Source organism: Gracilinanus agilis, chromosome 6 (assembly GCF_016433145.1).
Source record: "Gracilinanus agilis isolate LMUSP501 chromosome 6, AgileGrace, whole genome shotgun sequence".
Lineage (NCBI taxonomy): Eukaryota > Metazoa > Chordata > Mammalia > Didelphimorphia > Didelphidae > Gracilinanus > Gracilinanus agilis.
The window spans coordinates 221,409,008-221,423,520 of record NC_058135.1 but is presented as its reverse complement, the minus strand read 5'-3'; the positions used below and the strand labels follow the sequence as shown (position 1 = coordinate 221,423,520).

General features: G+C 37.5%; 1 protein-coding gene across 3 annotated transcripts in view; it reads right to left on the bottom strand.

Moving 5' to 3' along the window:
• Positions 1–1,727: 1,727 nt before the first annotated feature.
• Positions 1,728–14,513, bottom strand: part of ZFYVE28 (zinc finger FYVE-type containing 28) — a 136,134-nt gene continuing 123,348 nt past the window's right edge. For all 3 annotated transcript variants that reach the window (XM_044681323.1, XM_044681325.1, XM_044681324.1), the window contains 2 exons: positions 2,903–3,006; positions 1,728–1,941 (listed from right to left, as the gene is read on the bottom strand). In XM_044681323.1, the coding sequence (XP_044537258.1) occupies positions 1,810–1,941; positions 2,903–3,006 (236 nt within the window). In that variant the 3' untranslated portion in view covers positions 1,728–1,809. The remainder of the gene's footprint in view (positions 1,942–2,902; positions 3,007–14,513) is intronic.

Genomic DNA, 14,513 nt, shown 5'->3' with positions numbered 1-14,513 from the left:
CTCCATTAAATAAGACTTTTTTTTTTTTACAGAAGAAGCAACTTTTGTGCATGTTAATGTCACAGTTAAATTTTATTTATTTATTAATCCTATAAAAGAAGCATTAGGTTTGTCATTTCTCAAAAATAAAACTGCAATAATCATTGCAATGTGAAGCCTGAGATTGAAGCCTGAATAGGTATCACTGTTTGGTACCACACTCCTCAGTTTTCCTGTTGGCATGAGAGACCTGCATCATGCTGAGCCAAAAAAACTGGGGCCACCTCTGAGAATCCCCTCTTTGGGATTTGGTGAGGGAAGTTACAAAAAGGGAACGAAACAAAATCCACGTGCAGACATTGATAATATGGCTAACTGCACCAAGCACTCTAGCGCATTTCTTACGCCTGATGCCATGCGGTTCCATGTTTTGTAAATGATAGTAGACCTGAGCAACCAAGAAAACCTGGGAATCTTATCCGATCGGTTTGCACAGGGCAGAAAACTGTTCAAAGTGACACCAGTTTTGTCTGCTTTGTCAAATAAGATTCTTTTCTCTGTAGGGAAGAACACACAGTTTTCTCATCAGCTCTCTATGTCTTTTTTGATGAAACACTGTGTGTGAATATGGAAGTCAAAGAAAGCAAAATCTGGAGTCTGGAAAAAGCAAGTTCTTCACTCTACCTGTGGGTAAACTTTGGAAAATAAATTCTTGCTGTACAAAAGGATCACTCACTGTATTTCCCCCTTTGGATAAAAAGGGTTTTTTTGTTTGTTTGTTTTTTCCTACTGGTTTAAATACATTCTCCTAAGACAGGCTTGCATCTGAATGAAAAAAACAACAACAACAAAAGGCGGCTAAGGATTTATAAAATTATGTCATAAGTGAGATATTGCAGGTTTTATATCACTAAAGTGTAAGTAAATGTTTAGAACTTTTTGAATAAAAATGGACAGTCTTAATATCTGTCATTTAAAATATTTTTGGTTTCATAAACAGCCCCACATACAACAGTGCCCTTGTTTTGCAAAACTTCCAAAAATAAAAAGAAGTATTTTTGTATTGAGCCACCACCCCAATTACCAATGCCCCTAGCATTTATTTTGTATTATTGTTATTAATGATACAAATAAAATTCTGATTAACTCTCATTTTTTTAAACAACCAAAAGGTGGAAGAAATGGTGTCAGATGTGACGAATCCTTAAATATGCCCACTCCATTCAAAACAAGGTAATAATAAAAGAGCAGAGCTTTCCAGTTATTGCTATGATTCCCAAACAAAAGGCAACAGCAAAGTACAGCTCTGGAAACTCAAAAGCTTCCTTTTCATTTCAAAGATAACCCTCGCCTCGGTAACTATTCCATGGAAATTGGGTAAGGTTTGGCCAGAGTTTAATTGCTAAAAATGCTAGCCAGCAAAAAGGAGAAAACATCTGCCAAAAGCTGATGAACAGTTTGGAATGGGTTTCCCCTAAGAAGGACACAAATGAGTGTTTGGGAGATGGGTAGCAACGCAAGCCTTGGTAGCTTAAATAGAGACCCTCTCTCTTTTCATGAGGTGTGTTTCTCCTATATCATTCGGCATCATCATGTTAATGTTAGAAATTTATGGAAGACTATTGCAGCCCCAGTGCTATAGGCTCCCCATAGTTCCCTTTAGCAGCTTAGGAAAATGCAATAAAAACCATCTGTACAAAATATATGATGATGGATGCTGAAAGCCTACATGTTCCTGACAAGGTCCTTCTTTGCAGTTAATTCTTGGCTTAAGCACATAGAATTTTAGTCCATGTATGACTCCATTAAATAGATCACTAGTTTAATATGTCAAATTCCAGCTTTGTCACTGTAAAAAGGCGTGACATGGAACATGTAACAGTGAGTGCAAACACGGACAGGTTTCATCTGACCATAACGAGGTAACGGTGCAGAATGGGAAGAACAGCGGGAGCAGAAAATCTGAAACACACAAAGAGATGGGTTTGTTGACACAGGTTTGCTTTCTGGATGTTGGCCTCCCACTCAAATATCCCTTAAGCTGGGCTTCCATTAAGGAATGTTAGCTCCCTTTTGTGGGCTTTACTGTATTTCTCTCTGTCGTCTCTTTAAGTTATACTTCTGGAAAGGGTCCAAAAAGAACACAAATAGGTAAATAATGAACCTATTAGGATTCTTTGAACAGAGATGGTACATAAACAACTTACTTTAAAAGTTAATTTAAAAAATTAGCTCAAAGTAATTCTTTGGCTCCACTGCCATGCTTACATCACAAATTTAGGCAAATTACTTTGTAATGCAACCTTGGCTCTGACTCTAGTAACATGGAAAATCACTAAATCACTCAAGCACACCTTGATAGTGGGAAACTCAAAACTCACTGATAATCCTTGGTTTCCTGGGCTAGGAAATTTTAGGAGAATGCTTTTAGTAATTCTCCCTAAACAATGACTGTTCAGATTACTGTAACATGCATATATCCTCGAAAGAAACTGCTTTGCTTGCTTCTTGTCAGTGTAACTTACCCTGGACACAGCCATCTTCATCTCTTGCTATTTCAATTATTATATTTCATTGATTCATCACTTCTAGTTCTAAAAGTGGCTCTCTTTTCAGAATAGTAGTCTTATAGCCAAAAATTCAATCTGCCCTTCGTCATGCAGGCTATGGGAATAAATGAGTCCTTCAGTGGGTTGGCAGGGTTCTGGGCCTTGGAATTAAGAGATGGCCACCAGACACTTTGCTCAGGCTCCCTTATACAGAGCCTCTTAAAAGATGCTTTTCAATCTCCATTTATGTATCCGAAGGAATAGAGCTTCCCAGGTGGAAATACCACCGTTCTCAAAGCTTGGCTATTTGTAGCCCTTTGGCCTCTATTTCAAACTGATGTCGGTGACATACACGAACCCCTCATGCTCAGTACCTTGCCACAGCTCCTACAATGGTGCTTCCTCCGAATGACAGTGAAAGGCGCTTTGCATGCTGTGCAGTAGCTGCAGGCTTCATCCGGTACCCATTCAGGAGGATCTGTCCAAGACAGAAAAGCCAAAGCAGATATTGCATCAAACTGAAGGGAGGAAAAAAAACCCAACAAACCATGGGTCATTATTGGGGGAGAAGAATGAAAGCTCTTGCTCTAAGTACACGTTGAGGCACCAAGTGGAATATGTTCTATAAATACACAGTTCAAGAGCATAACAGGTTGGAAGATGAGGCTTGGTTTAGATAAACAGACACAGACAAATGACCTTTGGGTTGCTAATATCCTTTTCTGCCTTCCTCTCATTCTTAATTTATGTGTACTTATTGAAAAAATATACAGGAAAATGTCTCTTGTTCTTTACTAGTGTTGGAAATTACATCTCTATCAAAAACACAGCTGGAGGATCTACCCTCTTCCCAATATCTCTCAGATTCAAGAAATTTGTTGTGCAATTTGCTACTAAAGTTACAAGCCCAGAAGAAAGTCTCCAACAATTCAAATATGTCAGTGTATTCCAGCTGGTTCTTAGCTACCAGTGGACAAGTCCAGCCAGCAATGACCTGATACCTCATACTCAACAGATTAACTGATATGTTCTCAATGAGGACTGAGTCAATATGAAACACTGATTGTCTAGGGGAAGAGAACCGAAACCATGTTGAATAGCAATAATCACCAAAAAGTTTTTGCTATGAGTTAAAAAAAATAAAAGGTCAATGGACTGGGCTAAACAATGAAAAATCCGAAATAATTCAATATAACCTGGGAATGGATAAAATCACAAATATAAATTATCTAGAAAAGAACTTCTGATTTGACAAGAATTGCTGGAAAAATGAAAAGTCTGTCACCAGTTAGATTTAGATGAACATTTTATATCTTTTTACCATGATAAACTCAAAGTAGCAATTAATGAATATTAAGGAACATACCATAGAAAGTTAGAAGATATAGACCACATTGGGGCAAATTCTTAAACAAGGAAGAGAAGCAAGTTACTTGTCCATAATCTTATGGGGAAAACAGTAGTCACACAACTAATAATTTTCAAAAGCAGGATTTGAACCTAGGTCTTGCTTCTCCAAGACCAGCACTATTTCCATTGTATCCTGATGACTATGAAAAAGTAAGCTTACTACCTAGCCTGAAAAATGGGAAACACAAATACAACTGGTCAAATAACAATAAATCAAATGCAACATAAGACAACAATAAAAGAGACTTGCTAGGCAGTAAATGGGACAACAGGACTTGAAGCTAGAAAAGACTGCAGAGATCACTTAGTCTAATCCCTTATTTTATGGTTGAATAAACTGAGATAGAGAGGGTGTAAGAGATTTGTCCTCCCCCTTATAGCTAATAAGCCACATTCAGGAATCCTAAACCCAAGTTTTCTGATCCCCAAATGCTTTTTCCACCATGTCTCTTTCTTTCCGGGGGTAAAGTATTAAATGATTGCTACTGATAATAAATGCTCTCAGAGTTTTGATGACAGAGAGTGGTCCAGGGAAAGGATAAAATTTGAAGGACAGCTAAGATTTGCCTAGTTTTTAAAAAGGGAGTATTGCAAAGCTGTTTTGCTTGTTTGTGTCTCCTGAACTTCCCTTTAACCTAAAATAGCCCCCTTCTTTCTCTTTAACTTTTTTTGGGCATAACTATTACTTCTTTCGGCTCCTTTCAAGCCCATTTGCCTCTTTATTTAAATAAATAAATAAGCATAGTCATGTGAACTATCCACACACTGTCCATCTCTAAAAATACAAATCTTATTCTGGCTGTCTTATCAGCACATTAAATTCATTAACCTAAAAATAAACCCATATCTTCTCCTAAATTTACCCCTGGATATACCATTTGTTTTTTGTTTTTGTCAAAGGAACCACCATTCACAAAGTCAGCAATCTTGCACTTTTCTTTGATTCATATCCCCTCTCTAACAAATTGCCATAGTCTGTCAGGTTCATCTCCACAACATCTCTCACATCTGCTCTTTATTACAGGTGCTCATTTTTACCCACCAGGACCATTGCAACAGCCTCCTCCCCTGGGTCTTTTAACCATCTCTCTCTTCTCCAAACGATCCTTTACATAGCTTCCAGAAATCTTTAGTAATGCCCTCTTGACCTCACATCAAGTCCAAATTTCTCAGTCTGGCCTTTAAGATGCTCTTGACTGAAAATGACTGAACAACAACAAAATAACCTGTACCCATCCTACTTTTTCAGTATCACCTCTAAGAACTCTGTGCTCCAGTTAAATTAGATAATTTTCTGTCCCCTGAAAATACACCCTGTTCTCACAACGCCAAGCCTTTGAACAGTCTGTTCCCTATGCTTGGAATGTTCCTCCTTCTGATCTTCACCGTTAGCCTCCTAATAATAAAACAAAGAGCTAACATTTATATAACACAATTTTAGGCATGAAGGACACTTTATAAATATTTGTCATTTTGTCCTTAATAATCCTGGAAGGCAATCAGTCAGACCACATGTATTAAGGACCTACTACATGCCAGGCTCTATGCAAACAATTGGGGGTACAAAGAAAAGCCAGAGAAAGTCCTTGTTCTCAAGGAGCTCCCAGTCTAATAGGGGAGACAATATCCAAACATCAAAATACCAACAAGCCATCTAGGGAATAAATTGGAAATAATCAATAGAGGAGAGGCTCTGGAATTAAGGGGAGACAGGAGTGACTTCTTATACCAGGTGAGACTTTAGCTGGGACTTGAAGGAAGCCAGGGAAGTCAGGAGAAGGGAATGAGGGTACATCGCAGGCCTTGGGGACAGCTAGCAACAATGCACAGAATTGGGAGACAGAACAGTAAAGTTGTCAGTGTCCCTGGACCTCAGAGTACATGAGGGAGGAGTGTGATGTAAGAAGACTTGAAAGATGGGACTGGGGGTAGGTTATGAAGGGATCTGAATGCCAAACAGAGGATTTTATATTTGATCCTGGAGGTATTATAAGGAAAGGATAAGTTATAGTAAGAGATGATGGTTGCAGAGGATAAAGATTCTGGAATGGTAGAAAGAGGGGTTAGTCTGGAACTGAGGGGGTCTCTCTCTGGCTGTCTCTCTCTGGATGTACCTGGGGAGAATGGCTGCCTGTCCTTAGGTTGCTGATCCTATCCTGCTTGCTGCCTTGTTGTTATCCGGTTACTGTATTTCCCTTGGAGAAGAACCTTGTGATCCTGAATCAGCTGTCTGCACTGACTGTAAGATGAGGTCTGGGTCCATTTGGATCTAGGACCTTCCCAGGGCCCTGCCAAGTTTGTCACAGACCATCACCTCTAATAATAACCAAGAGGGGGTTTAGTGCAGGTTATCTAGAACAGGGACTGGGGTTTTTAGGAGAGGAGAGGGAATAGAGTCTTCCACCAACTCTTTGAAGACCCCCCAGGAGGAGGTTTAGAACTGGGGTTTGTAGCTAGTAATTAATGACAGGGATTCCCCTTACCCTTCAACCCTCTCTCTACCTCTGGAAATAAATTACATCTTTCATTTATTATATCCAGCTCTGTGACTTAGTACATTTGTGTACTGGTCCCAGATCCAGCTTTGCCTGACCAGGCTAACTGCTGGCTTACAACCCACAGTAACTCTTGTTACTGGCCCATCCATTTCTTCCCATCCCCCAAAATACCCTATTACACAGGTAATAGGGAGCCTTTGTAATTTGTATGGGGGTGGTATGACATGGTCAGACCTATTTAGGAAGAACACTGTGAAAGCTGAATAAGAAGAAATGGAGTGGGGAGAGACTAGTGGCAGGCAGGTCAACCAACAGATTATTACAGTAGTCTGAGCATGAGGTGATGAGAACCTGTATGAGGGTAGTTGGGGTGTCAGAGGAGAGAAGGGGGCATAAGCAAGAAATGCTACAAAAGTAAAATTTTTTTCTTTTTCTTTTTTTAATTAATAGAGTTATCCACAAGTGTCCCAGGCCCCCAATTATTCCCACTCAATGTATATCACAGAAGGTATTATCTGGGAGACCAACAAAAGCTATCTTTCATGTTTCCATCTTCAGAAGGTAACAACATTCACAATTTATTCCTCAAATGTTAAATCTATAAACTGTGTACAATGTTCTCTTGGTTCTACTCATTTCCCTGTACATTATCTTATTAGTTCTTTCCAAGTTTTTAAAAAATTAGCCTGCTCATTGTTTCTTATGGTGCAGTAATATTCCATCACAATCATATACCACATTTTCTTTAGCCATTAGCCAAATGATAGGGAATCCCCTCAGTTTCCAGTTCTTTGCCACCACAAAGAGAGCTGCTATAAATAACTTAGAACACAGATTCTTTTCCTTTCCCCCTTGATCTTCCTGGGAAACAGTGCTGGGTCTGAGGGCATAAACAGTTTTATAACTCTCTGAGTTATATAATTCCAAACTGCTTTCCAAAATGGTTGTATCAGCTCACAGTTCCACACACAGTATTGGTGTCCTTATTTTCCCACATCCCCTCCAACATTTGTCATTTTAGTCAATCTGATAGATGTGAGATGATATCTTAGAACTGTTTTGATTTGCATTTCTCTAATCAGTAGTGATTTAGAGCATTTTTTCATAGGCCTATATATGGCTTTGATTTCTTTATCCAAAAACTATCTGTTCTTATCCTTTGCCCATTTATCAATTGGGGGATGGCTCTTATTCTTATAAATCTGACAGTTCTCTACATATTTAAGAAATGAGATCTCTAGGCTAAGTAAAGTCCCCTCCCCAATTTTCTGCTTTCCTTCTTATCTTGAAAACATTTGCTTTATTTGTACAATACCTTTTCAATTTAATGTACTTGAAATTATTCATTTTACATTTCATAATGCTCTTCATCTCTTGTTTACTCATAAACTCCTCTCCTGTCCATAAATCTGATTATGTTCCCTCATTTTTTTCTCTTAAAAACACTAACCTTCCATCTTACAATCAATACTATGTACTGGTTCCAAGAGAGGAGAGCAGTCAGGCCTAGGCAATGGGGTTTAAGTGACTTTCCAATGGTCTAACACAGCTGAAGTGTCTTGGGCCAGAACTGAACCCAGGACCTTCTGTATCTAGGCCTGGCTCTCAATCTACTGAGCCCTGTTCTTAATTTACCTTGACCTGTTCTTCTAATTTACTTATGATATTTCTTTTTATGTCTAGATCATATATCCATTTTGACCTTATCTTGGTGAATGGTGTAAGATACTGGTCTAAAACCTAGTTACTGCCAAACTACTTTCTAGTTGACCCAATAATTTTTACTAAGTAATGATTTTATTATCTCCCAAATCTGGATCTATACTTTTGTCAAATACAAGTCACTATAATCTTTTACTACTATTTGTTGTGTGTCTGTCCTGTGCTACTGATCTACCTTTCTATTTTTTAGCCAGTACCCGATAGTTTTGATAATTACTACTTTATAATACAATTTTAAATCTGGCAGTAGCAGATTGGCTAATATGACAGCAAAGGAAAGTAATAAACTTGGAGGGGATATGGCAAAATTGGGACATTAATGCATTGCTGGTGGAGTTGTGAATTGATCCAACTATTCTGGAAGGTAATTTGGAACTATGCCTAAAAGGCTTTAAAAGACTGCCTGCTCTTTGATCCAGCCATATCACTACTGGGTTTGTACCCCAAAGAAATAATAGGGAAAAATATGTGTACAAAAATATTTGTAGCTATGCTCTTTGTGGTAGCAAAAAAATGGAAAATGAGGGGATGCTCTTTGATTGGGGAATACCTGAACAAATTGTGGTATCTGTTGGTGATGAAATCCTATTGTGCTGAAAGGAATAATGAACTGGAGGAATTCCATGTGAACTGGAAAGACCTCATTGATGCAGGAGAACATTGTACACAGAGACGGATATACTGTGGCACAACTCAATGTAATGGACTTCTCTATTAGCAACAATGCAATGATCCAGGACAACTATGAGGGACTTATGAGAAAGAAGACATTCACATTCAGAGGAAGAACTGTGGGAACAGAAACGCAGAAGAAAAGCAACTGCTTGATCACATGGTTCAATGGGATATGTTTGGGGATGTAGACTCTAAACGATCACTCTATTGCAAATATTTCCATATTATTAATAATATGGAAATAGGTCTTGATCAATGATACATGTAAAACCCAGTGGAATTGCTCGTTGGCTATAGGAGGGGGCTGGGAGGGAAAGAACATGAATCATGTAACCATGGGAAAATATTCAAAATTAATTAATTAATTAAACTAATTATTGGTGTAATGGTGTAATTGGTGTAAACTAATTAATGGTGTAAGATACTGGTCTAAAACCTAGTTACTACCAAACTACTTTCTAGTTGACCCAATAATTTTTACTAAATAATGATTTTATTATCTCCCAAATCTGGATCTATACTTTTGTCAAATACAAGTTATATAATCTATACTTTTGTCAAATACAAGTTACTATAAAAACAAAAAAATCTGGTACTGCTAGACCTCTTTTCTTTACATCTTTTTCATTAATTCTTTTGATATTCTTGATCTTTTGTTCTTCCAAATGAATTTTGTTCTTATTTTTTAAAGAGCTCAATAAAATATTTTTTTGGTAATCTAATTGGGATGATATTGAATAAATAGATTAGTTTAGATAGGACAGTCATTTTAATTATATTGGCTCTGCCCATACATGAACAATGAATATTTCTCCAATTGCTTAGATCAACTTTATTTGTGTAAAAAGTGATTTATAATTATGTCCAAGTAGTTCCTGGGTTTGTTTTGGCAGTTATACACCAAAGTATTTTATTTTATCTGTTGTTATTTTAAATCTTCCTGTAGGACTTTGATAGTAATATACAAAAATACTGATGGCTTATGTGGGTTTATTTTTTATCTTGCTATTTGCTAAAATTAATGATAGTTTCACCTAAATTTTTAGTTGACTCTGGGATTTTTCACATATATCATCACATCATCTAAAACAGAGAAAGTTGTATTATTTCTTTGTCTATTCTGATTCCTTCAATTTCTTTTTCTTCTCTTATTGCTATTGCTAGCATTTCTAATACTGTGTTAAATAATATTCTTTGTCTCATTCCTGAAGTTACTGGGAAGGCTTTTAGCTTCTCCCAATTATAAATAATACTTATTGATGGTTTTAGGTAATGCTTTATATCATATTAAGAAAAAATCCATTTATACCTATGCTTTATAGTATTTTTAATCAGAATGCAAGTTCTATTTTGTCAAAGGCTTTTTCTGCATTTATTGACAAAGATAAAATATATAGGCCTTCTTTGGCGACAGATTGGACATAAGGGATGAGAAAGAATGAGGAGTCAAGGATGACACCTAGGTTATGAGACTAGGTGACTGAGATGATGGTGATATTCTCAATAATAATAGAGAAGTTAGGAAGAGGGGAGGATTTAAGGGTGAAAATAATGAGCTAATTTTTGGACATATAGAATTTAAAATGGGACATCCAGTTTGGGATGTACAGTAAGCAGTTGGATATATAAGACTGGAGGTTAGCACAGAGGAGAGGGTTGGATAAGTAAATTAAAAAGGAATAAGTCTATTAGATAGGATCAGGATCAAGAAAGAGTAGTATCACCAAAACCTAGAAAGAAAAGAGTATCAAGGAGAAGAGAGGGTTAAAAACTGTAGAGAGGTCAAGAAGGATAAGGATTGAGAAAAAAGTAATTAGATTGGCAATTCAGAGATCATTAATAATTTTGGAGAGAACAGTTTCACTTGAATAATAAAATCAGAAGTCAGGCTTTGTAGTGATAAGAAAAGAGTGGAAGAAAAGTAAGTAGAGGAGCCTATTGTAGATGGCAATTGTAGCAGACAATCTGCTGCTGGAGAAGATGGGATAGAATGAGGTCACTTGTATATTGAAGAGGAGTTTGTCTTAGTTAAGTTCTCATAGAGAAGGGCTACCTCATCATGTGAAACAGGAGTTAAGGAGGAGATAATAGAAGAAGGTATCTGGGTGTTGAGAGATGAGAAAGAAGGGAGAAAAGGGAGCAAACGGCTTCATTTTTTAAAAATAAAATACAAAGTAAGGTCTCAGCTTAGAAGAGCTGTGGGTTATTCGAAGAAGAATAGAAAGATCTGGAAGAGTCACTGTGATGATTAAGATAGTGAGTTAACTAGGGAGGTAAAAAAGGATTGCCTTACAGCAGTGAGTTGTCAGTTGAGGCTATGTAACATAAATTTGTAGTGGACTCAGGCACCACAGTTTTGAGATGATCTTCAGCTTTGTTCAGCAGCATATATAGGCATAGTGCAGGCATGAAGACAGTGGGTAATGGGAATGATCCAAGGCAGGTTTGGCAGGACAAAATCAGTGATACTGTAAGAGATTCAAGAGAAGAGGACAGTGTGGAGTTGAACTCATTCACCAAATGTTCAAGATAGGGAAGGAAGAAAAATATAGCTATTGCATGGGGTAATGCCTGGGAAAGAACTGAAGGGTGAAGGACTGGTTTGGGATTGCAAGGTAGTAGGAGAGGTAGAAAAATAATAAATGGCAATCAAGTAAAAGAATTTCAGAGCCCATGAACATGGAAGTGGTACATTTGTGGGTGATGGCAAGATCACTTCATGATCATCTCTATGTATGGCTGAAGTGGGGTAAAGAGTCAAAGGAAATGAGTAAGATGATGAACTATAAGTTTAGAGAGAAATATGTTGACTTCCCTTAGTACAAGGGCAGGAATGGAGAAGGCAGAGAAATACTGTGAACAAGGCACTGAACTTATGGAGGAAAGGAGAATATCCTAGAGGTTTGTAGATATCTGCTACCAGAATTTTGATTGGGTGGTAAATATGGATTGAGTGAACCTCAAAGGGAGAGGCTATTTAGTGATGATGCTAGAGGGAACCTAGAAATGGCAACTCCCTTACCTCAACCAGAGAGCTGGGGGAATAAGTAAAAGGGCATCTAGCACAAAAGGAAGTCAGGGATGTCATATTATCAGGAGTTAGCCAGCGCTTGGTGATAGAATTATCCCCATTTTATGGATGAGGAAACTAAGGCAGAGCAAGGCTAAGTGACCTGCCTGAGGTGACATGGCTACTAAGTATCTGAGGTAAATTTGAACCCAAGTCTTCCTGACTCCAGATCTAGAGCTTTATTCACTGTTCCAGTTAAATGTCACCTTTACAGCACTTGAAATCCATCTCAAATGCAGTTTCTAATAGGAATCCTTTCCTGCTCCCCCAGCTGATAACTTTCCCTATCAGAGCTCACATAGAGCTTTGAAAAATTTCTAAAATGCATTTTTCAGGTAATGAAAATTATTCCCATCTGTGTTGGCTCCTCTAATTAAACTGTAGGCTCCTTGAGGGTAGGGACTGACTTAACTATACTGTTATCTCCTGGATGGTCTTTATCCAATAGGAGCTTAATAAATGTTTGCTGTTTTGTATTAAGCTGTATTATCTTACCTTATATTATATTGTATTACATTGTATCTATTTATTCCTCATTTCCTAGCACTTCCCACTGACTTACAAATATACTCAAACCTTCTTGATCATAACACTCTTTATTGATTCTACTTCAGCATATCTTTCTATCTATCTTCACATTTTTTTTTACTCTCTTTGAAAGAACAATCTACAATTGCCTCTACTTCCTCACTCTGTACATCTTCAGGGCTCTGCAATTTGGAACCTCTCCACATGAATCTATTGAAACTGCTTTCTCAAAGGTCATCAGTGACCCCATACTTTCCATATTTCCAATTTTTCTTTTTTTCACTCAACAGATCTTTGTTTTTTAGTCCCGATGTCTCTACCAGGTTCTAAGCTCACATATCCAACAGCCCAAAGTGAAACTTCTACCTGAACTTCCTAAGGATCCTCCAAAATCCTCATGTCCCAAACCAAGCTTTTTATTATTTCTTTCAAATCTTTCTCTCCTGATTTTACCATTTTTTCTAGTTGCACCACTATTCACTTTTCTCTCACATTTCAAATTTCTGTTTTATCTTTGACTCTTCTGTATTTCACTTCTCATAGCTAGTAATCTGATTATTGCCAGGTGAACAAGATATATACCTTAAAGGACTCTATGTGTGTTAAAGATTATTTTATTCCTTTGCTCAAAACATTTCAGTGACTTCCTGCTTATTTCCCCGAAAAAGTCCCAACTTTTTAGCCTGAATTTGTAACTCTCCTGCAATTCCCTCCTGCTCAGGCGCCTGGGTTCTTTCCCCAAATCTTTACCTGCTGTCATTCTACCCTGTCCTTCACTACTCAGATCATATGTCACATTTCTTTCCCTAATGCCTTGAAAAAGACTCTGCTTTAAACCCTCATATAATATGGTGTACTTTTCTTGTGCCCTTATCTTATTTTCTTTTGAATTATAGTGATTTTAGTTTGCATACATGGTGCTCCTTCCTGGTCTCTGTGCTCCATGAGGGCAGTGGCCATACCATGTTGGTCTCTCTTCACCAGTGACTATAATGGTGCTCAAAGACTTGAAGTTGGAAGGCACTTCAGAGACCATGTGGTTCAACTCTTTCACTCTATACACGAAGACACTGTACCCCAGAGAAGTCAAGAAGTTCATCCAGGGCCACACAGTTTTGAGGGAGAATATGAACACTGATTCTCTGATGCCAGCCCCAGTGCCTTTCTACCCCACCATACTCCGCTGCTCACAATAGGTATTGAAAATGTTGGATGAATTTTTCAAATTGCCATCCCATCTTTCTCTTTCATGAGGGATACAACAGCGAACTCTGGGGTTTTAGGATCACTCTAAAACAATGAGCCTAATAATATTCTATATTCTCTTGATCCTTTTCTGCTTCTTGATCACCCCTATCCCAGATCTTTTTGGGAAGCTATGTTTGTGGTGATACTTCTAAATCTAACAATGCTGAGATGGACTCCCAGGTACTGCAACAAAATTTCAAAAATCTTCACTATATGAAAGTTCTTTGTGAGAGAATAAAACAAAAGATGATGTGAAATGTAGCCAGCTTTGTGAACTAGCTTGCAAGTGTCACCTTAACACGAGCACTGACTCTATTCGGTTTTATGACTTTGCTACTGAGCCACTGAGCTCCATTAGCTTTGTGTATTGGAGAAAAGGAAACAAAGAAATCCCCAGTCTCAGAAGCCCTCTCTATAAGTATTTTTGAGATCAATCAAACAGGGTAAAGTGTATTATCAGGAAGAGGGAGAATTCTGATCTTTATGCCAAATGCTTTAGGAAAGCAAATATAGAGAAGAGAGGAACATCTGACCTACTAAGGGCAAATTATTATTCAAATGTGAAAGGGGAAAAAAGTCATTTATGGAAAACAAGAATTTAAAAACTATTAAATCAATGAGAGAAAACTCCACAGTAAAGACAAAAATATCAACAGAAAAGTAGAAAGAAAAATAATTGTTTAATAAAATAGTTTAGGTAAAAGAATCAATGTGATAGTGGAAAAATGTTTTTAAAAAAGTGGTAAACACTGAAAGGAGTTAATTTTTTAAAGAAAAATATATTTCATTTACCATAAGTAAACTACATTGGACAATAACTGAGTCTTTACCTAT